General features: G+C 53.1%; 7 protein-coding genes across 7 annotated transcripts; 2 read left to right on the forward strand and 5 right to left on the reverse strand.

Annotated features, from left to right (window-relative positions):
* Positions 1–366: 366 nt before the first annotated feature.
* On the reverse strand, positions 367–1,607 carry P884DRAFT_280610 (aquaporin-like protein; the record flags this gene model as incomplete). Its single annotated transcript, XM_069443455.1, has 4 exons — positions 367–514; positions 591–777; positions 880–1,192; positions 1,269–1,607. The coding sequence occupies 4 exons, from the start codon at positions 1,605–1,607 to the stop codon at positions 367–369; spliced, it is 987 nt and encodes a 328-aa protein (XP_069294117.1).
* An 8,698-nt stretch (positions 1,608–10,305) lies between these two features.
* On the reverse strand, positions 10,306–11,129 carry P884DRAFT_280611 (uncharacterized protein; the record flags this gene model as incomplete). Its single annotated transcript, XM_069443456.1, has 4 exons — positions 10,306–10,429; positions 10,468–10,491; positions 10,701–10,945; positions 10,980–11,129. The coding sequence occupies 4 exons, from the start codon at positions 11,127–11,129 to the stop codon at positions 10,306–10,308; spliced, it is 543 nt and encodes a 180-aa protein (XP_069294118.1).
* Positions 11,130–11,352: 223 nt separating this feature from the next.
* Positions 11,353–12,459, reverse strand: P884DRAFT_264381 (uncharacterized protein). The gene has a single exon (XM_069441842.1). It carries the CDS (start codon positions 12,190–12,192, stop codon positions 11,752–11,754), a length of 441 nt encoding a protein of 146 aa, XP_069294119.1. The 5' UTR covers positions 12,193–12,459; the 3' UTR covers positions 11,353–11,751.
* Positions 12,460–12,870: 411 nt separating this feature from the next.
* Positions 12,871–15,877, reverse strand: P884DRAFT_272828 (glycoside hydrolase family 3 protein; the record flags this gene model as incomplete). The annotated part of the gene is made up of 2 exons (XM_069442551.1): positions 12,871–14,128; positions 14,229–15,877. 2 exons carry the CDS (start codon positions 15,875–15,877, stop codon positions 12,871–12,873), a joined length of 2,907 nt encoding a protein of 968 aa, XP_069294120.1.
* Positions 15,878–18,116: 2,239 nt separating this feature from the next.
* Positions 18,117–20,681, forward strand: P884DRAFT_210454 (Sodium:solute symporter family-domain-containing protein; the record flags this gene model as incomplete). The annotated part of the gene is made up of 6 exons (XM_069439001.1): positions 18,117–18,219; positions 18,316–18,747; positions 18,849–19,127; positions 19,216–19,774; positions 19,862–20,255; positions 20,370–20,681. The coding sequence occupies 6 exons, from the start codon at positions 18,117–18,119 to the stop codon at positions 20,679–20,681; spliced, it is 2,079 nt and encodes a 692-aa protein (XP_069294121.1).
* Positions 20,682–21,751: 1,070 nt separating this feature from the next.
* P884DRAFT_264383 (uncharacterized protein) lies at positions 21,752–22,622 on the forward strand. Its single transcript, XM_069441843.1, has one exon. It carries the CDS (start codon positions 21,938–21,940, stop codon positions 22,505–22,507), a length of 570 nt encoding a protein of 189 aa, XP_069294122.1. The 5' UTR covers positions 21,752–21,937; the 3' UTR covers positions 22,508–22,622.
* Positions 22,623–22,682: 60 nt separating this feature from the next.
* Positions 22,683–23,343, reverse strand: P884DRAFT_272831 (uncharacterized protein; the record flags this gene model as incomplete). Its single annotated transcript, XM_069442552.1, has 2 exons — positions 22,683–23,141; positions 23,263–23,343. 2 exons carry the CDS (start codon positions 23,341–23,343, stop codon positions 22,683–22,685), a joined length of 540 nt encoding a protein of 179 aa, XP_069294123.1.
* Between the last annotated feature and the right edge of the window lie 1,414 nt (positions 23,344–24,757).

The raw sequence follows: 24,757 nt of genomic DNA on the forward strand, positions 1-24,757 counted from the left end.
AGAGATAGTTTTTTTTGCAATTCCAGTTAATGGTCCGCCCCAATAGCATTGCGCTGACTATAAAACTAATACTCTTGTTGCGTCTGCCGGCATTAAATTTATTTACTGGAAAACTCCTTGTCAGGGTGTAACTGGTCCGATTCAGTTGATCCAATGCAACAAGAGCGTGAAGGCCTATGCTCAAAGAGTCCCGTGTTTTCAACAGCCAAAGCTAAGTGTCTGACCGTCTAGCGAGCCAACTTATGAAGAAACTGTAATATTGCTCGCTTGTCCCTGCCCATGCAATAGGGACAATGTGTTGATGACGACTCCGTAGTATGCTCTCAAGTAGCCCACCTTCAACTACTACGACTGAACAAATTACCATTAGTCAAGATTCGAATGCGGTTGTACTTGCGGTTGTACATCTGCCGCATGGGTTGCGTCGGTCTGGCTGGTGCTTGGTCGTTCGGTGATGTTTTTAGACGCCTTGTTCCTGAGTTGTCTCTCAGACTCTTGCTTTTCCATCTCGTTCCTGTCACTCGCAGTCAGCGGTCTACAACGATAGATGGACAAGACGGGAGAGGGGAATCGATTGCGGGTCGGCGTACCAATCCTGACCGGGGTTGCACTCCTTCCACCGGAGGTACTTAAGCAGGACGTAGAAGGCACATGCAAGTAGGGACCCAAGGAGGGGTCCCACCCAATAGATCCAGAAGTACCCGGGAAAGCTGTGGTTCACGACCGCCGGGCCGAGAGACCGAGCTGGGTTCAACGACCCTCCCGTGAAGTAGACCCCTTTTTTCATTAATAGTCAACCAAAAAAAAAAAAACAAAAAAAAAAAAAAAACAGCTTTAGATGCACACAGCCCGTATAAGATGATAAGTTATGTGACATACCGATAAGCTCTGCCAGGAAGAAGGTGATTCCTATCCCGATCGGAGCGAGGAAGGTCGACTTGTGCTTCTCAGCGGCGAGCATGATGATGACAAAGACGAGCTGGGCGGTGAGAAACATCTCGATGAACAAGCCTTGCGAGATGCTGGCCCCTCCGCCCAGCGTCGTTGCCACCATCATCGGACCGGGAAACAGGGCCGAGACAACGGCGGCGGCAGCGATGCCCCCGATGAATTGAGCAATCACAACGACCAAGAGGCGGATGCCGGAAAGGCCTCCAACCAGAAACAGGGCGAGAGCGACCTTGACGAACCCCTCGTTTCAGCCATAACGCAACATTTTGTTTTCCTCTTCTTCTTCAGCTATCGTCGGAGAGGAATCAGCGACTTACAACGGGATTGAAGAGCCCACCAGTGACCCGGTAAAATGCCCAGACATTGGCCATCAAGCTGAGGCCAAAAGCGAGAGCGATGAACATGAGATTGGAAGTGTTGGGCAGAGGAGTGTCACTTCCTGCCGGAGGGGTCGGAGGCGGAGTGTTGGCGATTTGCGTGCCCGCGAAGGAGAAGAACAGGAACAGGAAGGTGCCGACAAACTCCCCCAGAGCGGCCACTATGTTGTTACGGGCCGTGAGAGGCCGGGTCAGCATGGGCAGCCTCCCAGAGGACTCATTCTGATTCGCGGTGTCCGAGACAAAGGAGAACAGGCGGAGTCTCCTGGAAGAGTTCATGATGGCGGTTTCTACTCTCGAAGGAGCTTGGGGTGACAATACTGTGGCTTATGGTGTACGTAGCAGTACAGGTCCACCTCGAAATGGGTGAACACTTGTGTGCAAGCTAAAAAATGTTAGCTCCTCTTATATTCTCCCCCCCACGAGAAGTCCTAGTCGGGAACCAGTTCGACTGGCATCGGATGCCCATCCCCACAAACGAGGATATTACGCTTAATTGTGTCTACATACAGGACACCCAAAAACTATTACGTTGATGTCTCATATCTGCCCTACCCCCGCGAACTGTTGGTAGAGTGTGGAGTGGCGCCGGAACCGTCTGGATCCTTCGGACCAGAAACTGGCACTTTTGTCAAGTCGGCTGATGGAGGTCTGGTTACAGTGGTCAAAATAGTTCAAAAGATCGATGTCCTCTATCAACGTTTGCTGGCCCTGTGGTTCTGTATAAGAAGAAGATGGGCACAAAGAACCCACCGTTTGCAGGCATCCACAGGGCTTACTAATCTAACCTTACATGATGGACGTGTCCACGGACACGTACTGCATCAAGTGCCCCGCCCAGAAAAGAAAAAGCAGTACCCGCACTACAGGCTCCAAATAGCTCCCAATTTGAGCTTTCCTTCCACGTAAATATCCCCGTTGCAAATAGTGGTATTATGCCACCACTATGGTGTCTTGTATGTCGTTCTGGTCCGCACTCGTTCCACGTAGACGTTTTCCAGCCGCGCCCGCCTCCGGGCGAGTCTTTGACGCGGCTTTTCTACCCGCGCCCGCCTCCGGGCGAGTCTTTGATGCGGCTTTTCTAGCCGCGCCCGCCTCCGGGCGAGTCTTCGCTACGGCTTTTCTAGCCGCGCCCGCCTCCGGGCGAGTCTTTGAGGCGGTTGGTTGCCCTCCTTGACGAGCCTAGTATTCGTTTACCATCTTACGCGCGTAGTGTAGCTGGAAGTCAGTTTTCCAGACGTTGTGTTCGTGGCCGAGTCCTTTCTACTTGACAAGATACTTGTATCTGCTACGTGTAAGCTTATAGTCCTGAATACGCTTGACTTTATATTCGTTACTAGATTCTAGCCTACTGTCGGTATAGCTGTCTTCAATAGGGCTAGCAGGGGGTACGGCACGGTCGTATAGGTCGGTTCTAGGAGGCGTAGGCAACAAATGGGCTACAGATATCACTAGGTGTATATCTATATTAGGTGGTAATCGCAAGTGGTATACCAGACGGCTAACGCGTTTAACGATCTTAAACGGGCCTACACGCTATTAGGACAGTTTACGCGACGGTCGCCCCGGTAGATAGTAACCGCGGTATAGGCGTAAATACACTCGGTCGCCTAGCTTGAACTCGATGTCGCGGTGGCTAGCATTATACCCGCGTTTGGCTCGAGCTGCTATAAAATCCATTACCATCTAGGCATCCTGGCGTAGATATTCGTATAGGACCGGGATATCTTACGCCGTATTTGACGACGGTGTGGTTAGCGCTTCCAACGGTCCCGCGGGTTTGAAACCGTATAGTAGCTCGTACGGCGACACGCCAATAGATACGGCGTAGGAGCTGTTTAAATGCCACTAAAGCTACAGAAGTATAGCGGTCTAATCGTTATCTGGTTTCTTGTATACGAAGAAGTGTAGAGCGATTTCCACAGTCTGGTTCTTTCGCTCCATAAGACCGTCTCCCTGTAGGTAGTACGTAGTTATCATTAACAGCTTCGTGCCTAGTGCCTTCTACATGCCTATCTACAGTTCGGAAGTAAATTTACGATCGTAGTCAGATATAACGGCTATTGGTACTCCCTAGTCAGATAGGAGCAATTGTCGTATCATTATATGGCCCTAGTTCGCGGTAGTGTAGCTAGAGTAGCCTAGTATAAGGAGCGTTCGTTTAGATGACTTGCAAGACACTGTTATCATCGAATCGAATTTGTCATACCCGTCCAAGTGCTATAGCGTTCCGGCTGACGTAACTGACGGTAGCGCCACTATAAAGTCGATAGCAATTACCTATATTGGTAGCGTATCCGATGGACGGATTGGCTGGTAGTCACCCGTAGGAAGGTTACAATCCGTGGCGTTAACTTGACAAACAGGATAGTATTTTACGTAGTCCTTTACTCACCTGGTTTTTCTATCGATCGCGATACTATATAAGTCGTATATCATCTTATTAGTTCTAAAGTGATGCTTCTTATCGTAGGCTAGGCTAAGGATATATTACGCGAGGCTTGCTAGTACGTATAACGCGTAAGTGCCGTCTAGGCGAATGTGGTAGAGGAGCTCGTCAATCAAGACAAACGGTAGCCCGCGGCGCGAAAAGATAGCGATACCCTCATCGTCGACAGTTCCATCCGCGTGCTTAGTCTTAAGCTCCTTAATAATATAGGCGTATTTGGCATTAGTTTTGTAGCCGCTGACGAACTTCGCCTTAAGGTCAGGATCCATCCGTGCCTTGGTAAAGGCGAACTACACGTCGTCAAGTATAGCTAATCCATCAGAGCGTTTAGATAGTTCGGGGTCATGTAACACGCGTATTCTGCTTAAGGCGTCTAGCACGAAGTTGAGCCTTCCAGGAAGATAGTAGACTTTGAGGTTATACTGCGACAGGTAGATAGACGCGTTGATCAGGCGGCGGTTGGCGCGGTCGGTAGAGCTCGTATCCAGGTTAGTTTGTTCCACAATTCCGCGTATAGCGGCGTAGTCAGTCAACACGATGACTGACATCCGCGCCGAATGGACCATCGTACACAGTTTGCGAATTGCCTATACCAGACAAGCGACTTCTTGTTCAGAGGGCCCATACCGTATCTCAGCCTTTGTCAACAGGCGGCTCAGGAACATGACTAGTAGCACTTGGTTAGCTAGGATAGGTACGCCTAGGTGCCAGTCGTATCCGTCGTAAGTATAGAAGACTATAACGCCGAATCTACGCTCCAAACAGCCGTCTAGTTAAATATATAGCTGTTTGCCAGGATTGAAGTGGTATAGGATAGTTAGGTTTTCGCGACAGATAGCCTCTTATAGGGCTGAAAAAGACGCCTTTTCTTGCTCGGTCGGTTCGAAAGAAGTATAGCTATAGTAGCCCATTCGTTTGGTACGGTTGCCGACTTCCAAACTGCCAGACTTATACCCTTGTGCTAGCAATTCAGTTTTACGTTTTTACAGTGGTTTGGCGATCTTTGCATAGTACAGAATCAAATGCCGTAGGAATCCGGTGGTGCCTAAATATTGTTCCAACGCCTTCAACGTGCGTGGAAAGGACAGTTGCTTGAACGCCTCGACACGCTAAGCCGTATTGGTAAGGCCAAGACTGTCCACCCGAAAGCCAAGGAGTTCCACGTCCGGGTATCCGATATAGGATTTGGTAGGAGAAATGGCGATGTTCTTCTTCTCGAACAGGCTAAAGATAGTCCTCAAATAGCGTACGTGATCCTCGGCTATATCTAAGAAGATGACGATATCGTCAATAAACGTGCGATAGTAGGTAGAAAATGGTCGTAACAGCTAATCTATAAACCGTTGTACATACACAGGCGAATTACGGTAACCTATGAGTACCACAATTAGCTGTTCCAAACCGCGTAGACTAATCAGCGTAAACCTATCACGATGCTATAGATATACGCCGAATTGATAGAAAAACGACATAACGTCAATGGCCGTAATGAATTTCTTCCTATATAGGGCTACGATAATCTCTGACTATAGTAGCAGTAGGTAGTTATCAGGGACGGTAACCTTGTTCAAACTATATAGATCAATAACAACGCGACCCTTAGCGATACCCTTGATATTGCGCTAAACAACGAAGACAGGATAGGCGAAAGGCGTAGCCTCTTTTACAAATCGTATCTTTCCCTGTTAATAGAGGGCGTCGAAGGTCTTGTCCAGGACTTCCCTGTCCCTCTGGCTTAACGGGTACGCGTAGGAGCATATCTTCTGGTGTTGCCAGCCTTCCACTAGTAGCACTTTTATCCATTCGCTCTTTGGTATGTCGATCAGACCGTTGTCATTCTAGAGTTATAGAAATTCGTTGACCAGGTTAGCAAACTTTCTAGCCAGGGCCAAGTCGCCTTCGTAGATATAGACGCCATTATTAGTAACGATCTCAGGTAGGGAGCCGGATATCCTTAATCCTAGGGTGGAATGCTTCTCTGGTACTCGCGGTTTACGTTCCTCATTGCCAGCGGCGTCGCCAGCGGCTCCGGGCATTGCTTTTGACGAAATATCTAGCCGTTAGATTCCCTTAGAGTGCTAGGTAAGTTAGAAGACGAAGTCGCTAATAGGTGTGTTCGAATTCGCGTTTTCAATGTCGGCAAATATTGCTATAGGCGCGAGTCGCTTTGGAGGGACGTAACTACCTTCGAGGATTGCTCCTATATAGTTGTTCAAATCGAAGGAGGTATTGATAGGAATGACGTCGTAGTGATTGGCGATTATTAACGCAGGGTTAACGTCGGTTACCACAGCTGGCGTAGCTATTGTTATAGCGGTAGTTACGACCGTGGCAGCGCTAAAAGCTGTTTCCTACGAACAGGCGAAATAGCTACTGTCTTCCATTTCTTCGATCCTTCTAATAGGGTGCCTCTTCGGGATACAGATCGTTCCTCGTGTGGTATTTTTGACAGGCACTACTTTTAGAGTCTTCGCATCCACTATAAAGTTGCAAACGGCTGTATAGGCTGAGTTAAATACGAAGGCACGATCCGTCAGGAGAGGCTTATATTCGATGGGTACCATTGCCCGTTGATTAGGTAGGAGGGTGATTTCCCTAGTTGTTTTGACCTTCCGTACGTAGGGCATAGAGTACGCGTATACAGAAAAAGGAATACAGAAGTTAAACAACTACAAATTGACTTCCTTGTGCTGGTAGTTGATATTGGCGTCGTAGGAATCTAGGAATTTGTTGCCTATCAGGAGATTCGGCGCTAGGGAGTCGACAACCTACGTAGAACGGGTGAACTTGGCTAGGGTAGGGATACCGTTTTCTACACCCGGTAGATAGATATCGAACGTCGTCCATTCGTTAAGACTTAGTATAGCGTTTCCTACGCCTTTGACTCTGCCCTTGTGTCGCTCAATCTGGTGGTTCAATCGCTATAAGAAAGTACGGTCGATGAGAGAGCGACTGGCACCAGGATCTAGGCAAATTTCCACGGCGCCACGGTCAGTTAGGTTGCAGTGTGCCTGAACGCGTAGATAGGTATAACCCAAAGGCAATCTATGGAGGTTAGCTATACGCCCGACTGGTACGTCCTTGACTTGGTACGCATCTACTATAACGTTTTCCAGCGACGTTATCGTCATATCCGACGCCTAGTATGCCTTTTCCGACGGCGTGGTAAGCTCTTCTAACTTGCTGGTAGGAGTGCCACCAGTTTCAACAGGGCGGCGAGCGTTACCAGCTTTCGCTTCCTGACAGGACTTCAAGTGCCGGAAAAGTGCGTTTCGCGAATCTAGGGTGGCATCACAAAACCCACAAGTACGGCAGGACAAATCTACAAGATTAGCTTTATAGTTACGGACGGAAGGAAGAGGGCCTTTTCCATGGCACCGTTTGGCGTGAGAGCGTACTTCAAATTGGGAATTGAAGGCGTTGTAGCACTTGTGGCAGGTAAGCTACGAGTCTAAAACGATACATGCGATGCCAGTGTCGCTGTCCGAAGATTCGGATCTAGATTTAGGGATACTAGTAGCCGAATTATCGTCAACTTGATCCAACTTAGAGCTATTACTAACTTCCTCTACAAAGTGCGCGCGGTCGCGATAGTCTTTTCGCTAGCGATCGTCCTTACGGAACTTGTTATCTCGATTTCCTTCCTACTGCTTGCGATCGCCTTGGTCGCGGCGGGTTCCTTCGCAGTGGCGGTCATTTCCGTGGTTACGATCAAATCCACGGTCGCGTATATCGTTCCTGAACGGTCTATTATTCCGGTAGCCAAATTATCGCTGTCGGTTGGCGTTAAAGGGCTTAAAAGGACCATGACTTTTATTCCTATAAGGCTTTGGTTTGCCGTCTAGGAATGGCCTTTTCTGTAGAAACGGGTAGCGGTCAAGAGCGGCCGCTAGAACGATAGATCGAGACTACTCGATATGCTATATATAATTTCTAAGAGAGGAGTGTCGCTAGGGAGGATCTAGGTATTGCTTGACGTGGAGATCTATTACGGACCAGACTTGAACTATAACTCCTTGCCAGTTGTTATTACGTTCGTTAAGTATACGTATTGAGCGTGCCTAACAGAGCATCTTTTGTACGAAGAAGCTGAGTGTCTGCTCGTCCTTTGCGATGTCCTTTAAACGCAAGCGACTTTCATTGAATTTGCAGGTGGTAGTTATAGTATCTGGTATAAAGCGTTCTTATAGTTGTTCTACGATAGATTGTAGCCCTTGATCGCGTAGTTGTCTACGTATGGCGCCGTTTAATTCGTTGGTCTACCAGATGATTGCTAGACTACCAAGGAGAGTTTGAAAGTAGGATAGAATCTACGTCTTAATACTTCTATAGGGGTCGCTTTCTAGGAAGGTTTCAATACGGTTAGCGAAGCAGTAGACGTCAGTAAATACCAGGTTCTTTCTATCGTTAACAATGCCTAGGGATTGTAGGTCAGGAAAAGAAGGATTAAACTGGCTAATATCGTCCCTCTTAATCTTGAAGTCTGAGCGGCTTTACGTACTTATAGTGGTATCGTATATAGATTTGCGTATACGACGTCTATTGCCGTTGCCGCCATTGTTGCCGAAGGGTGGTATGCCTCGACGGCGCCTATTGTTCCCGTCATCAGGGGCACGGCGGCGGTCAGGGGGATCGTCATTACCGTCATCGCCGTCGTCAGGGGAATCAGGATCTCCGCTACCACCAGCCACGAAGTATAGTGTTCTGTACTACAGCGCGCGTTCGGGCTAGCCAAGATTAAACCTATGGCCAATGTCGGTGCCTTTAGGGGGTATGGGAAAAGCTCCACTATTGCGACGTATGTTTTCTGTGAGGTTGCTAACTTCCTGTACTTCCTTTGCGATAGTATCGAGTCTAGCTAGGTTAAGGGATCGTTGATGACCAAGCGGTTACGTATCCTCCTCTTCTTCGTATCCACGTATCATATCAACTATCTCCTTCATCTAGGTTACTACTCTGCTAAGAACGTCCCCGTACTGCGTTACGTATGTTTCCAGATCCTCGATACGTTTAGCCAGCGGTGCCATTATTACTAAAACTTCCTTTTCCAGGCAGAGGGCAAGTCGATCTTCGACTTCTACTATACGGGTTGCAATTCTATAGTCTATCCTGGCAAGACCTTTTTCCAAATTCTTATCAAATATCTTTGTAAATTTGCTAAAAAATCCTTCGGTGGTTTTAGCAATATAGTCGGTTTAAGCTTCTAGCTAGGCAAATCGAAAATCTATCTTACCGTTTAGCCAAGTAAGTGTCTCTTTGTTAGTGCCGAACTTGTCGGGTTTAGCTTGCTCTATCTTATATTCGTTAGTAAATTCTATCACCGATTCTATCTCTTATATAGGAGCTTCCTTTTCTTAAGGTAGTTGACCGCCAGGGTCAGGCTCTGGTACCTGTAAACTTATTAGAGGAGGCATTCCGCGGCGTCTTTGGAGTACGCTTGCCGCGTAGTCAGAGAGTTCCTTGTGTGATAGTTGTTTGGTAGGGGAGTTCAGAGGATATAGACGACCGGGAGGATCGTCTGTAGGAAAAGATCCGGGTGTTGATATAAGGTTCGTTTGTTAGGAACAAACGAAGATAGAGTTGAGGGGTAGAAGGTAGAAGAATATCCTGGTTACCAAGTCGCCAGGAAAAGAGGGATGGATGGGGAGGACTGCCCTGGTTACTTAGTCGCCAGGAACAGAGGGATGGATGGGGATGACTGTCCTGGTTACTTAGTCGCCAGGAACAGAGGGATTTTGTGGTGGTTGCAATAGAATTACTTAGTCCGGTTACCAAGTCGCCGAAACTAAGCTTAACTATCGCGATATTGTTACTGAACTGATCGTCAGAGCGATACGAATCCAGTGCTGATGGTTGTTAGATGGTTGGTCGTAGTGCTCGCTACCATTTGATAGAGGTCTGGTTGCAGTGGTCAAAATAGTTCAAAAGATCGATGTCCTCTATCAACGTTTGCTAGCCCTGTGGTTCTGTATAAGAAGAAGATGGGCATAAAGAACCTACCGTTTGCAGGCATCTACAGGGCTTACTAATCTAACCTTACATGATGGACGTATCCACGGACACGTACTGCATCATCGGCATTCAGCATCGGAAGAGGCATGCTTTTGGTGCTCGGGAGCGAGCCTAAAACGAAGCTATCTCGGATTTTCCCGAGATCTATTGTCTAGTGGTGGAGAGTTTGCTTTTTTGACAATCAAATGACATGTGCCAAGCAGAACGGAACAGCAGCAGAGAGAGAGCTATCTTTTACGATCTACTGTGTAATTATCGGGAAGCGGAGCACAACGATGGCCAGCTAGATCGAGGCGTGGGTTGTTTGCCAGACGTAGCGTGTGGCAGATCGGTCTAGGCCTCGCCCGCCTGGGTCCCAGCGGCGGTTCAGGTCGCACCACATGGGCGGATATGGGCCACATGTAATTATGTATGTTATGTACATACAATACGATAACTACGTACTTTCAATATGAACAGATCGGCCGGTAATGCCTTCCCATACTTTGTGTGCGTCGTTGTCGCACGAACGTCGAGCTATGTGACATCTTTGAACCGCGCAACAGCATAGGTGTCGACGCCGTCGTCGACCCTGTCCGGGGCCGAGGGCCCGTCCATATTGGTGGGCACCCAGCCCGGAGCGACCGAGTAGCATAGCAGCCTACCTAGGGCCAGCGGCGGGCAAACGCCTTGGCAAACATGACATTGCGGAGCTTGCTATCGCTATAGCCAGTAGACAGGATCTGCTTCTGTTGGGATAGATGGATGGATCAAATCTTCGTATCTCTGTAATGGTTGATAACAGTAGATTAGTGGTGATGATGGATGGAAGAAGAAGAAGGAATAAGGCCCAACAGGGCTGCCTTATAGGAAGATGTGGGTGGCTGCAATCCTTTGTGGGTGTAGAAGTCTTTGTCTGCCCGGTCCATCACAGCCTCCCCTTGCCGTGCAGCTTGGGCGGCGGGCCGGCCGCATGAATGCCGGACGAGACGTACATGAGCCGCTTCGGCTTCTCCATGAGGTAGGTCAGCAGGTACGGGGCGAGCGTGTCGACGGCAAAGAGGGTCGGCAGGCCCGACTTTCCCGGGACGCGCTCCATCCCCACGTAGACGCCCGCGTTGTGGATGATTGCGTCATAAGGGCCGAGCTTGTCCGCCGCCGCCGCGAGCTCCTTCGTCTTGTTCGATGCTGCTCAGGTCCGCCACCAACACCGCCTCGGCCACCGGGCAGGCGGCCGAGGCGTCGCAGGCGCGCTCGCCGTTACGTGCGTGGAGGACTACTTGGTGCCCTTTTCCAATCAGGCGCCCGGCCGTCAGGGACCCGAGGCCGTCGGACGAGCCCGTGATAAAGAAGCGACCCATCCGCACGGGGGTTTCCCGGGGGTGATAGTAGGGAGAGGGAAGAAAAAAGAATGGCAAAAATGGGAAAGAAAAAAGAATAAAGAATAAAGATGTTAATAGGGATAGTAAATCTCTTAGCTCAGACCCGAGAGACACAGAGAGAGAGAAGTGGGAGAGGTTCACGGGGGATGAGAGGGGGTCACGGTCGGATACACCGGTTTGTTTATCGCAAACATTTTTAAGCGGCAGCTTGCGCGGTTCTGACCCAATCATCGTACATATACGCCGTGGGGTGGGCAGGTTCCGGTTTCAGGCCTTCGAACAGCTTCCGTTTGTGTCATGATGGGGAAGCCAGCCGTTCGCGAAGGGCTGCTGCGGTTCGCAGGAAAAAGGACATTATTAGGACTGGCGAATAGGAGGAATAAAGGAGAAAAAAAAATATAACTGCGGGAAGCAAAGCACGACCCCCAGAAATGATTAACTCCTGCCGTATGTACCTGATCTATCCGCGCTATGCTTCATTGACAATGACCGCCGCCGCGGCCGCCGTTCCCCTCCCCCAAGCATCCAAATTATTTATATATTAAAAGAAAAGGCCGTGTCTGAAACGAGAACGCTGCTGTCCCCCGCCCGCCCCGTCACATCACCCCCTGCCGCCGTTGTAGTCGGCGCCGCCGGCCTTGCGCAGCTTGGCGACGATCTCGTCGGTGTCGAGGTCCCTCTTGTCGTCGGCGTCGACCTGGACGCTGTAGTGGGAGAGCACCTTCTTGACGGCGCCGGCCTCGATGCTGACGCGGGCCTTGCGCATGATCTTGGTGTTGCGGCCGATCCAGACGACGAAGACGAACTTGATGCGCTTGCTCTCGGCGTCGTTGGCGTACTCGACCCGCACGTACGCGTACTGCACCTGCCCGTCGTCCAGCTCGCCCGCCAGCTCGGCCAGCCCGCCCGTGCCCGTCTTGCTCAGCACCAGCTTGTTGCCCGTCTCGCCCGCGTACGAGATGAGCAGCCAGTTGGTCTCGTTCTTGTCCGACCGCACCGCGTCGTACGCGGCCAGGATCTCGGGGGAATCAGCGCCAGACATGGTTCGGTCGTTGCTCGTTCGGAATGCTAGGTCGAAAGGGCGGAGAGAGAGAGAGAAAAGGGGGGGGAGGGGGCGCAGAGCGGTGTTGGAGGGGGTCGGGGAAAAAGGCGAGAAGAGGGGAGAAACGCGCGGTGGTAAACGGCAGGGCGAAGCTTAAAGGATCTTTGCTTTTCTCTTATTCTAGTTTTTTTTTCCTTTACTCCCCCGATATTTGAGGCATATGTGAAGTTGACTCCCAAGTGCGCGCGCAATTGCTAGACGAAGATGCGGTGTGGCTGACCCCTGGAATCGCTGGATCTCAAAAAAGGAGGGGCACCTTTGCTCCAGGGTTCACCAGCGCAAGCGCCGATCGGAACAGTTTGCGGGGCTTGGCATCCCCATCCCCAGATTGTGGAGATAACCCAAAGCCCAAGCCTCCGATATATCAATACTTGTATGTACACTGCTCCTGCCTAGCCCTAACCCCGAGCTGGCATCTGTGGCAGCGAGATTTCTCTTAAGAAGTTTAAAGAGGGAGGGCGTACGAACTATTTTTGTTGCGGATCGTGAAGATGAAGCAACGAGTAGTAAATCCAATGAGGGGATCCAGACCACACGGGAACCAAGTAACCTTGGGATGGGTCTCGACTAATCCGACAAGACGTTTGCATAATGCATTAGTAAGGAGTTGTTAGAGCATCACCAGGTGCCCGTCAAAGGCAAATCCCTCGAACTGAAGCCGACCCGAAGCTTGTACTCTCCCTCCGTGACCATGACCCAATTCTGCTCAACGACATCCCAGTAACTCAGATCCCTCCTCGTCAGGTTAAAACGAGCGGCGTGCGTCTCGCCCGGTTCGAGATAGAACTTGTCGAACCCCCGGAGCACCCGGACGGGGAAATCCACCCCTTCCTTGGCGGGATACTCCAGATACAGCTGCGGCACCACGGCGCCGGCCACGGGGCCATCGTTCTTGACGTCCGCCGTGACCGTCACGTAGGTCGCCCACAAGTCAGGGTTGCCGCCCTCATCGCCCCCGGCGCCGCTCAAGGGCTGCTCTGTGTCGTAGCCGTCGGGATACGGGTAGTCTCCGACCTCAATGTCATCCACCGACTCGAGATACGGGTAAATATACTTCTCCAGCGCGCGGAACCCCGGGGGGAACCTGGCTTCGTCCTTGGGCGGGATGGCGGTCGGGTAGCTTGGTGGTTGCGCGGCGGGGCTCGGGCGGGCTGCCGGCAGGGCCGACTTGTTCTTGCGCGACGTGACGCGAAGGTTGCTTAGGTTGAAGGTGGTGTAACTGAGGCCGAAGCCGAACTCGAACCGGGGCTCGATATCCTTCTTGTCAAAGTAGCGGTAGTCCACGTACAGACCCTCCGAGAAATCCTGCTGGGGAACAACGCCGTTTGGCAGGTACATGACCTTGCCGCCAGGACCGTAATCCTCCGGGGATTTGCCAATGGTGAAGGGCAGATGGCCTGACGGATTGGCCTTGCCGAAGAGGACGTCGGCAAGCGCATTTCCAGACTCTTGGCCGGGGAGGTTGGCGAAGAGAACAGCTTTGATGTTGGGCAGCTCGATCCACTTCTCCATCAGCACCGGCCCTACCGCATGGACGACAACAATGACATCGCCGGAGCCAGAACCGCACTTGGATGCTACGTTGACAATGAGGTCGTCGCCGCCTTTCTGGAGGTTTAGGTTCGGCCGATCTCCCTTGACGTCCTCCCACGCGACGAATCCCTCGCCCGAGTCGGCGTTCACGAAGACAATGCAGAGTTCCAGGTCTTCAAGGACCGCCGCGTCCTTGCCGGCGAAGGATGGCTTATCCGTCAGATGCTCGTGCAGCTCGACTTTGGAGCTGTCGAACTCCTTGCGGAGCGCGGCAATGGGTGATACTAAATAAGGGAACTCGACGGCCCCGGAACCCCAGCCCGAAGCCAGCGTGCCTTGGTTACTACAATGTGTTAGTTTCTACGTGGGTGATGCTTGGACCGACGGCGTAGACTGCTCCGCTCTTTCGACTAGGAAACGGGTTGATGGAGGGATCGACATACCAAGCACGATCCTTGCAGTAGTTGGGTCCTCTCCCGGGCCCAGCGTCGTCCCCAAACACGCCAACACTGAACTTTCCGGTGCGTCTTCTTCCTGTCGCTCTCGCAGCAGTGCCACGTCTCGCCTCGAGTTCCGCCTCGTCTGGGCCAGTGCGGCTAATGGGCAGCAATCCCTCATTCTTGAGCAGCACCGTGCCCTGGACGGCCACCTCGCGGGCTATGACGGAGTGGTTCGCCTTTACGTCCACGAACTGGTTGACCACGACCTTCTCCTGCGGGCTCGGGCTCCCGGGTGCGAGGACGCCGGTGCGGTCATCGGTCCAGGACGAGAAGTTGGGCGGCTGGCGCGGGAACTTGGTCTCGTCGTCCTGCCCCAGCTGGTACCAAGCCGCAACGATTCGAGTGACCATGTCGTTCAGGCGATCGACGGGGATACTGCCGTTCAGGACCGCCCTGCTCAGCTCGGGTCCCCAAAACGACTCTCCGCTGGCCCACTTCGCGCCGTCGCCGGGCATGGTCATGTCCAGACCCGCCAGGGCCGAGGCCACCCCGGAGCGCTGGGCAAGCCAGTCGCTCATGACGAAACCCTGGAAGCCCATCTCGTCCTTGAGGATGCCGTTGAGCAACTTGCTATTGCCGCAGGCGTACGAGTTGTTGACCATGTTGTAGGAGCACATGACGGAGGCGACGCCGGCTTTGACTGCGTCGGCGAAGGGCCAAACATACAGCTCGTGCAGGGTACGGTCGTCGATGTTGGCACTGAGGGCATGGGGCAGGCCCCACTCCCACGGCTGGCGGAAGTGCTCCTGCTCGTTTCCGACGAAGTGCTTAATTGTGGCCATGACGCCCTCGCTCTGGATGCCCTTGACCGTCTCGGCACCCGCCACGCCCTGCAGGTACGGATCGGCCCCGAATCCTTCCCAGTTGCGCCCGCCGGCGGGCATACGGCCGAGGGGGCCCACGCAGGGACCCAGAAGGACGTTAATGCCCTTTTGGCGCGCTTCGATGCCGTGAGCACGGCCACGCGCGTACATCAACTGGCGATTCCAGGTTGCGCCTACCGTGATGCCTGCGGGAAAGGCGGTGATGTTGTCGGCGAACCGGATGCCCAACGGCCCGTCCTGCAACTGCAGTTGCGGGAAGCCCACGTGGACAGCCGGGCCGTTGGTGCCAACCGCAAGGCCCATCTGCCACCCTGTCCCGGTCGTGACATTGACCTTTTCCGCCAGCGTCATCTTGCTCACCATCCTGGCCGCCTTCTCATAACTCTCGGCCCACGTCTTGGCAATGCCGCCCTTAGGGGCCGGGTACCAAGGGGGCGACTGGCCATAGGGAGGCTCTTCCTGATATTTCTTGTAGACGAAGGCACCTCCCGCGCTTAGCAAGATCCACAACCCGATGAAGCCAGCCAAAAACCCGACGCAACACCGGCTCCGCCGCCCCAGGCAACGGAGGATCCACGATTGACGTGCTTTGTTTGCGGCGGGAAACGACGGGCCGTAGTCGGACTTGTGCGATCGAGGTGCGTTGCGGTCAAGATACTCGATCACTTCAATGTCGGAGTCGGAATCATGGCCGGCGTCGTCCTTGGGGCGTTGGGGCGACCGCTTAGAATCGCGGAGGAGCCCTTGATGGCTCTCGTCGCGAGCCATCGTGTTTCGACTTGAATTGCCTTGCGTGTTCCCGTAAAAAAAAAAAAAACGAGCTCGCAAATTGATCTCAAAACTCTATGTTCGGGAACGGGTCGCCATCAGGAAAGCCTGGCAACTTTATCGCGTCGTGAAACCTCGATCACGAGCAGCGGTCGCGGAGCTACGTGACTGCTGAGACCGTGTAACCTGGGATCACAGGGGCTCTGCTATACCGCGCGGTCGGTTCGAAATCTTTACTGATCGACAAGGAGCGCCTATGCTGTGCGTTGGCAAGAAAGGTGATGAATATTCTGTTGACGGAAGCAGGTATGAGGTTGGCATTCCGAAGTCGAGGGAGCCTTCTCATCCATGTCCTGATGCTTTTGGGGTGCCTTGGCGAGCTTCGATTGGAACTCGATCCGATTGGGCGATCTCTTGTGTCGTGCCTTTCGCTCTGTTCTTCCCTTCCCGTCCCGACTAACTTAAACTGAGCAGCGTCCACAGGTCCATGGCGTCCATGAGGGCATGCCGCAAGTAGCGAAGATTATCGCAAAGCGATTGGGTCGTGGGAATCGCATCGAGCTGCAACCGTCAACTCCAGGTTGGTGTCCGGAAACAACTAACGACGAAGGTTAGTTATTTAGTGAGCCAAGCTGCTGGCGGCCGCCCGGACCCGACCGCCTGGGCTCGCGAACCTGGCGGACCCCCACAAGGTCCGAGCAGCGATCCCGCGCACATGGCGGCAATGCTCCGAGCAACCTAGGGAAAGCCTAGTGCGCCCAGTTCGCGGGTGGCCTTTTCGATGATTAGATGCGCCCTTCGTGTCGCAGTACACGAAAGAGGCCCTCGCTCGTCAATAGCGTTGCTGATGAATGGAATTATACCAAGTAATGTGGCTTACTCTAGTACATACGCCCTGTTATCAACAGGCAAAGGTTGGCCCCCGACTACCCCGCGGAGACCCACTTAACTAAATCATTCTTGAGCACCTGGCCCAAGCTCCCTGCGTCGGCATTGGCCCGCTCAAGAGCTTATCTTTGCAGCGCACAGTTGAGAACCACGATTCCCGGCACCGTTCCTTATCTCCAAAGTTCAGCCCCCCGAACACTTCGCCAATATGATCGAGTAAGCATCGACGAGTCCATGACCCAAGAAAATGGTTGCCCAGCGCTTGCCCTGCAGGCTCGCTTCAATTAATGTCGCAATGCGATACGCGATGCGATGAACGATGCCGCCCCAGTTTTAGTCACGTTTTACTCGCATGAAGCGAGTTCTACCTCGAGCGCACCATCTGACACTCCGCTACGAGGTGAGCCTGCCGTATTTACTGTACATGCTGCGCACGGAAAATTGCATGGGCGAACGAATATTCAACAACTAGTAGTTTGAGGACGAGCGTCTAGGCAGTCGATTTCGCAGGGTACTAAGCACTCGGTGAGTTGCTCAAGACGCTGCGCACACACAACCTCCGCACACTTCCTGTTGTATCAGGTAACAAGAGGCTCCCTCGCAGTTCCGACTTGAGCTCCTCCACCACATATACTTCATTAAGGTATGTAGTGTATGCGGAAACTAGGTTCGGACTGTCTGAGTACCTGTCCGGGGAATAAACCGAGGCGAGCGACAAGGGCCGCAATTCTTCAAATCCTCCCAAAGACCCAAATTGCCTTATCTCCCGGTTGGATGAATCCGCTAATCGCCCGCAAAAGACCCTTAACCCCCCATTGATAAACTCGTCAAGGGTATATAGTGTAACCACGCAAACACAATATGGGCGTCGTCTCCATATCTCGGAACGCCCACGGCGATAAGCCCAAAGGCTCATGGTTACCATGCGATCGCTGGAAGTGGGGGAGCCGCACACATCTGGATTGTCACCCCGGCATCCCCTGACTGGATTCAACCCGACCCGGTGGTAACCTCGGCCAGGATTCGAACACGGAGGTCTGCACTATCGGCCGTCAACGGTCGTGGGTAGGCTCACAAGGTCGTGGAATCGCCTGTGATTAGTGTAATAGAATGCCGCGGCGATAATTAATGCAAGATAACCTACCTACCCTTTCCTTCCCTTCCCGATTTGCCAGAGCCGGCGTGGTCGAGGTTGTGAATGCAATCCGGCGTCGGCGTGCAGCACATTGGTATATCATGATCCAGAGATCCGTCACGTTCACACCCTCCACCTTTTGGGAACTTCCCACGCATTCCCAACTGACAACGCCTCTGTCTCGAGCTACCGGCACCACAACGCTGGTCTGCAACAATGGACCACGCTCCCTCCAACCCAGACCACATGGCCAATGCCGCCCTCGGCCGAGGCGTGGGCTATGGCATCGTCCTGGGCCTCGGAGGTGCCTTTGCGCTAGGTAAAGTCACGGTGCCATGGGATGAGAGCCATTGGCGGGGGTACACATGTAAATCAATGGCGGGCAACGAAATGGGTTCTGACGACAAGCTCGCAGGCATGATTCTCGTGACCTATATCCTCAAGCGGTATAACCGGGAAGTCCAGACGTCCGAAATGTTCAACACGGCCGGCCGCACGGTCAAGTCAGGTCTAGTAGCATCTGCGGTCGTCTCATCGTGGACGTGGGCGGCCACGCTCCTCCAAAGTACCGGTGTCTGCTACCGTTACGGCGTCTCTGGTCCTTTCTGGTATGCCTCTGGCGCCACCGTCCAGATCCTGCTCTTTGCTACCCTGGCCATCGAGCTCAAGAGGCGCGCGCCAAACGCCCACACGTACCTCGAGATCATCAAGGCGCGATATGGCACCTTTGCCCACATTGTGTTCCTCGTCTTTGGGCTGGTGACCAACATCCTCGTGTCGCTCATGCTGATCGTCGGCGGCTCGGCCACGGTCAACGCTCTGACCGGCATGCCCACCATCGCTGCGAGTAAGTCCGCCCTCTCCTCCCTTCCCCTCCCGGTCTCATAGGCCGGCGATAAAACAGGGAAAAACATGGGACGGATGGCGCAATCTAACTCCCTTGCCTAGTCTACCTTCTTCCCGTTGGCGTCGTGGCTTACACCCTCGTCGGCGGTCTCAAGGCGACCATCTTGACCGACTGGGCCCATACCTTCATCTTGCTCCTCATCATCATCGTCTTTGCGCTCACCGCGTATGCCTCGCATGACGTCTTGGGCTCCCCTAGTGCCGTCTATGACCTGTTGGTCCAGGCTGCTGCCCGGCATCCCGTGGAAGGTAACAAGGATGGCAGCTACCTCACGATGCGGTCAAGGGAGGGCGCCATCTTCTTTGTCATCAACATTGTCGGTAAGTATCATCATTCTTTTCCTCCTCCTTCTTCTGTTTCCGGTCAGCAATCTCCGGACACGGGGGGCTGAGAGACTTTTGGCAAAAGGCAACTTCGGCACCGTCTTCCTCGACAACGGGTACTACAACAAGGCCATCGCCGCCTCTCCGGTGCACGCCCTCCCGGGCTACCTCATCGGTGGCCTCTCGTGGTTCGCTATCCCCTGGCTGACCGCCACCACCATGGGCCTCACCGCGCTGGCAATGGAGAACACGCCCTGGTTCCCCACCTATCCCAACCGGATGGCCGACGCCGACGTGAGCGCCGGCCTCGTGCTCCCGTACGCCGCCGTCGCCCTGCTCGGCAAGGGCGGCGCCGTTGCAACCCTCCTCATCGTCTTCATGGCCGTCACGAGCGCGACCTCGAGCCAGCTGATCGCCGTCAGCACCATCTGCACCTACGACCTGTACCGCACCTACTTCAACCCGGCCGCCAGCGGCAGGAGGCTCATCTACATGAGCCACGCGGTCGTGGTCGGCTACGCCGTCTTCATTGCCACCTTCTCTGTCGGCCTCTGGTACGCCGGCATCTCGATGGGGTACCTGTACCTCATGATGGGTGTCATCATCTCCTCTGCCGTGCTTCCCGCAACCCTGTCGCTGATCTGGTAATTAAGCTTTGCCCCCTTTCTCCCTTTTTGGGTGTGTTTTCTCTGTTAACCGCTGTTTGCAAAAAAAAAAAAAAAAATCAACAGGGCCGGCCAGAACAAGTGGGCAGCGTCCTTGTCTCCCATCATCGGCCTCGCCTGTGCTCTTACAGCTTGGCTCGTCACTGCCAAGAAGGAGTGCGGCAACCTGGGCGTGGAATGCACCGGCTCCAACAGCCCGATGCTGGCGGGCAATGTTGTTGCCTTGCTATCCCCGGTCGTTCTGGTGGCCATCTTCACGCTCATCTTCGGCATCGACAAGTACGACTGGAAGTCGATGCTGGAGATCCGGAGGGCCGACGACCACGAGCTGGCCGACGGTGCCGGGGTGGACCCGGAAGAGGTCCCCGGCGGACACGTCGAGACGCCGGCGGAGCAGGCGGAGGAGCGAAAGAATCTGGAGCGTGCCGGCAAGATCAGCAAGACTGCCACTGTTATCATGGTTAGTTGTCTCTCCTCCCGTCGACGACTGCTACCCACACACACACACACACACACACACACACACCGTGTCCTCCGGATTGGAGAGAAGACGATTGCTAACTTGCGTGATCAGACCCTGGCTTTCCTGGTCCTATGGCCGATGCCCATGTACGGGTCAGGCTATATATTCAGCAAGCGCTTCTTCACCGGCTGGGTCACGGTGGGAATAATCTGGATTTTCTGCTCCTTCATCGGCGTCGGCCTCTTCCCCGTCTTCGAGAGCCGCAAAACGCTCGCCAGGACCGTCAGGAGCATATACCTCGACATTACGGGGAAGTCTCACCCCAAGACGATCCACGCACAGGTCATGGAGGGGCAGAATACCCCCGGTGATACTACTCCGACAGAGAAGTCTATGGCAAAGGAAGCGTCTCAACCATCATGAGAATAACAGTGGGAATAATCAAGCGGTCTCTATGCGGGAAGACGGACGTTGCGACGGATTTGAGATTGTCTCGAAAGGTTTATCAGGTTAGACCAGTTGTCAACACGAGTCTATTATCGTTCCACACTCTCGATTCCTTCTTCTGGTTTCATGCTGGGAAAAGGCACCCAAAAACGAAGCATTTGGGTCTGCCTTATTTGGGCTGCAATGTCCGTCATGTATGAGTCAATTATGAAATGGAACCGGATATACAAGTAATATCGAGCATGTTAAGGTAGGCCAGAACCCTCGCTCAAACGAGAACACCATGCGATGGGATGCCTATGTTGTTAATAGCTTTGGCAGCCCGATATTCCTAGGCCTAGACTATTATAGGCCTAGGAGGTCTATACTAAGTATATTTATCGTGCCCTAGCCTATAGGGCATCAGGCTTCTACAAGCTAACTAAGCCTAGGGGCAAGCCTAAAGGCCTTATAAAGATGCTCTTAAAGGCCTAATACTAGGCTCTTAGGTATTAGTAGCTACGGCCGATAAGGCTACCTGTATCTATTACCTCAAAATAGAGACCTAGGTATCTTACTATACCTCTACTTCAATAAGAGGCTAGCCGACTCCGAGGCTAGGCTTGACTAGCCGCTTCTATAGTAGAGTACCTAGTTTATATATTTAGCTCTATAATAACTATAAGAAGCCTAGCTATAATGTATAAACTTATTTAGTAGTTTACTAGATATCTAAAGATAGTAATTCTAAGTATAAAGTAATTAAGGTTCAGAAAAAGTAGCCTACTTATTATACTAGCTTACTTATTAACGTGAGTATGTTAGCTAGTTACTTACTTATAACTAGTTTAGGAGTAATAGGCTATAGGATTAGTCTATAGGTGTTAGAAGCTTGCTAAATACCAATAGTGACCCCCGCTTTGACCTACCGAGCCCACCTGTAACCTCGAGGCGCTAATAAAAACAAGGATGTATAACGGCCCGGTCGCCATTTCCTTTGCCCTGAACCCGTCGCATTCATTCTTTCGAAATTCCTTTGCATATCTCGTCGTGCCATAATGCCCCATCCACTGTCTTCTTCTGCTTCGGCCACCAAAGGGGAATGGTCAGGGACCACGACCACAGGCCCCACGCCGCCGCCGCCTCCGCCTCCGCCTCCACTTCCCCTGCCGCCGCGGGTCCGGCCGAGTCGAGCGGAGCTGAGTGAAACTCACGAAAAGAAGCCCTGTCCGTACCTCGACAAGCTCGCCGACATGGCGGCAGATGATGGGTTCTGGAGCAGGGGATCTGAACCCCAGCCTTACACTTACGAACCCGTCTGGTACTTCTTTTATGGCACCCTCATGAAGCCCGACGTCCTCAAAAGCGTCTTGGGGCTTGACACGGAGCCGGTTCTGCGGAGTGCCAAGGTCTACGGTTACGAGCTCACAAACTGGGGCCAGTACAAGGCTCTCGTTGATGGCGAGCCGGGGATGGAAGTGACGGGCTGTGCTTACAAGGTGCGCTCGGTTGAGGAGGAGTTCAAGCTGGCCTACTACGAAACCAACGCCTACACACTCGCGCCCTGCAGAATTTACTTCACCGATGGTCCGGCCGAAAGCCGCGAGGAGGACCGGGCATTTGGTAAAACTTTCAAGTATGCGGGCAACGCCGAAGCTCTCAAGCAAGGACGCTTTGATCGGGATTTGTGGGAGATGCAGATGGGCAGACGGCTGCCACCGACGTGGCGTGGGGGAGCGTCACGGGACGTGCAGCAAAGGGGCGTGGAGCAGAAGGAGGTCAAGGGAGCGACGGCGCAAGTCAAGGGAAGAAACCGGCGCTAATTGCATGTTAGGGAGAAAAGGAAGTCGTTGAGTCCAGCAGCACTCTACGAGTAAAGGAATCCATAGTGTTCATACGGCGTCAAGTTTGCCGCAACGAACATCAGCTATCTACCCCGTCCTTGACCAAATTAATCACTGCTCCGGGATGCGCAACGAGACCTAATTAGCAGTCTGATCAGTCCGACCAGTCCGGCAGCGACTTGGGCCACATATCGTACTCGACCATATCCTCCCAGGGGAGCACCTCATCATCCTCCGAGCCATCCCCATGCCCGCCCAACCGGCCCCCAGCCCTGATGGTATTCACCCCGACACCACTCCCCGTCCTGCCCTTCCCCGTCGTCTTCCGCTTCTTCAACCCACCCCTGCCCTGTTTCGGACTATTAGGAAACCCCCAATTCCTTTCCGCCCACTCCTTCAACTTCCAAGGTTCCTCAGACACCGCACCACATCCTCTCTCGTAGTTGTAGTTACTCGGTCTCAAGGTCCCTGCTGATTGTGGTACGTTGAGCATGAGGATGCAATCTAGAGCGGGGTTTGGTTGTTGGCATCGCTTTGCATTCGTTAGGTTGCTCTGCGACTTGGTCAGCCAGACGGAAGTCACCCTTGTTACTGCAGCATTCTTTCCAGGGCCCTGCTTCATTGGTCCACGTTCGGATGAGAGAGCTAACGACGGCTGCTGCCGACACTGGCCCTTTCAGCTAACCGCCGTCTGCCTGTTCAGCTCAGAGGGACCGCATCCCATGACACCGCACCTCGCTTTGTTCCCTGCAAAAGCCCCTATGGCCGAAGGACAGGAGAAGCGGAGCGATATCTGAAGCAGACAGGACGGCCATTGTCTGCTTTACCCGTAAAGCGTATAAGGCTGACTCGGAGTCCTTCGTCATCAAAGGCTAGAGCGTTGAGCCAAAGAGTCAGGTCAAGGTCCTTAGGGTGCTCATAGACACCAAGCTCAGGTGCAAGGAGCACATATTGCAAGGGCCGCCTCGAAAGGGCTCAAGGCAGCGATGGAGATGAGGCTTCTCCGGGGCCTGTCTCCGCTTACGGGCCGGCAGCTCTTTACGTCCGTGGTCGCACCCGTGGTGGATTACGCCTCTAATATATAGATGCACTAATGTAATTGGAAAGCCGCGCCAGCCATCAATAGGGTACAGAGGATGGGGGTATAAGCGATCGTAGGAATATTCCGCACCGTGGCAACAAGCATAGGAGAAGCAGAGGCTTATATTCCCACGGCCCAAGATCGATTCTACAAAAGGGTGATCAAGATATGGACAGATATTCACACCCTGCCGGAGACCAACTTACTTCGGGATGCCACGTCCCGGATGCGGAAGTTTCGGAGATCCTACCGCTCGCCTTTCTACCAGGTGACAGATCTGCTCAAGGATATGCCAATAGAGAGCCTCGAAACAGTCAAGCCGTTCGTGCTAATACTATGGGAAGAGCGAGTGGACACCACGGTTGATGAAACAGCCACAGTGCAGATAGACGCGGAGTAGGCAGTGCGGATTGCCGTGAGCAGTGCCGCACGAAATGGCATTGTAGGAATGGGAGGGTTCGTCGGCATCCCGCTATCTATACGTGGTGGACCGCGGGACGAAACCTTCAAGATGACGCTAGGCCGAAGGATGGAACAAGGCGGCCCAGCAGCCCAAGAACGCTGTAGAACTTGTCCCTCGGATCTGTGGCCTGGTGCTCCATTGTGGCCATCACTAGTTTTATCCACGCAGCTGGCCACCCGGCATCGTTTTCCTCCGTCTCATCATCCTGAGGTCGTCGAAGCGATTGAAGCTTCAGGGTGTCATAACCGATTGTCACCCAAGGGTCCCCCAGCCAAATGTGCTGCTAAGATCCCTCCACAGTTCCTCGTCGACGAAAGAAGGACGAGAAATGCCGTCAAGCTTTTCTAGTCACAGAGCAAAGAACCAGATACAGGCGAAAGGGATGAAGCTGGTCCCACACACCGCGATAACGTCCCTGGAGAGATTGAGTCCCTGTGTCACCCAGGCCCGTTTCCAATATGGCCGGAGAAAAACCTTCTTTAGGCTACACCAGAAGGGATTTAGGTAGGCTGCATTGAGAGATGGCATTGTGGCTGTGTCCTCACTTGCCAGGTGAGACAAGCCTCTGCCCCCTTAATTGGTCACGGACGTAAAGCAGCCATCCGTGAGGGGTCAGTTGATGAGGGGCCAGCGGACATACCAGACCAAGCCAAATCCCCCTAATTACGCCAAATCTTGACCCTTG

This window comes from Thermothelomyces heterothallicus, assembly GCF_042370625.1.
Source record: "Thermothelomyces heterothallicus CBS 202.75 unplaced genomic scaffold P884_scaffold_32, whole genome shotgun sequence".
Classification (NCBI taxonomy): Eukaryota; Fungi; Ascomycota; class Sordariomycetes; order Sordariales; family Chaetomiaceae; genus Thermothelomyces; species Thermothelomyces heterothallicus.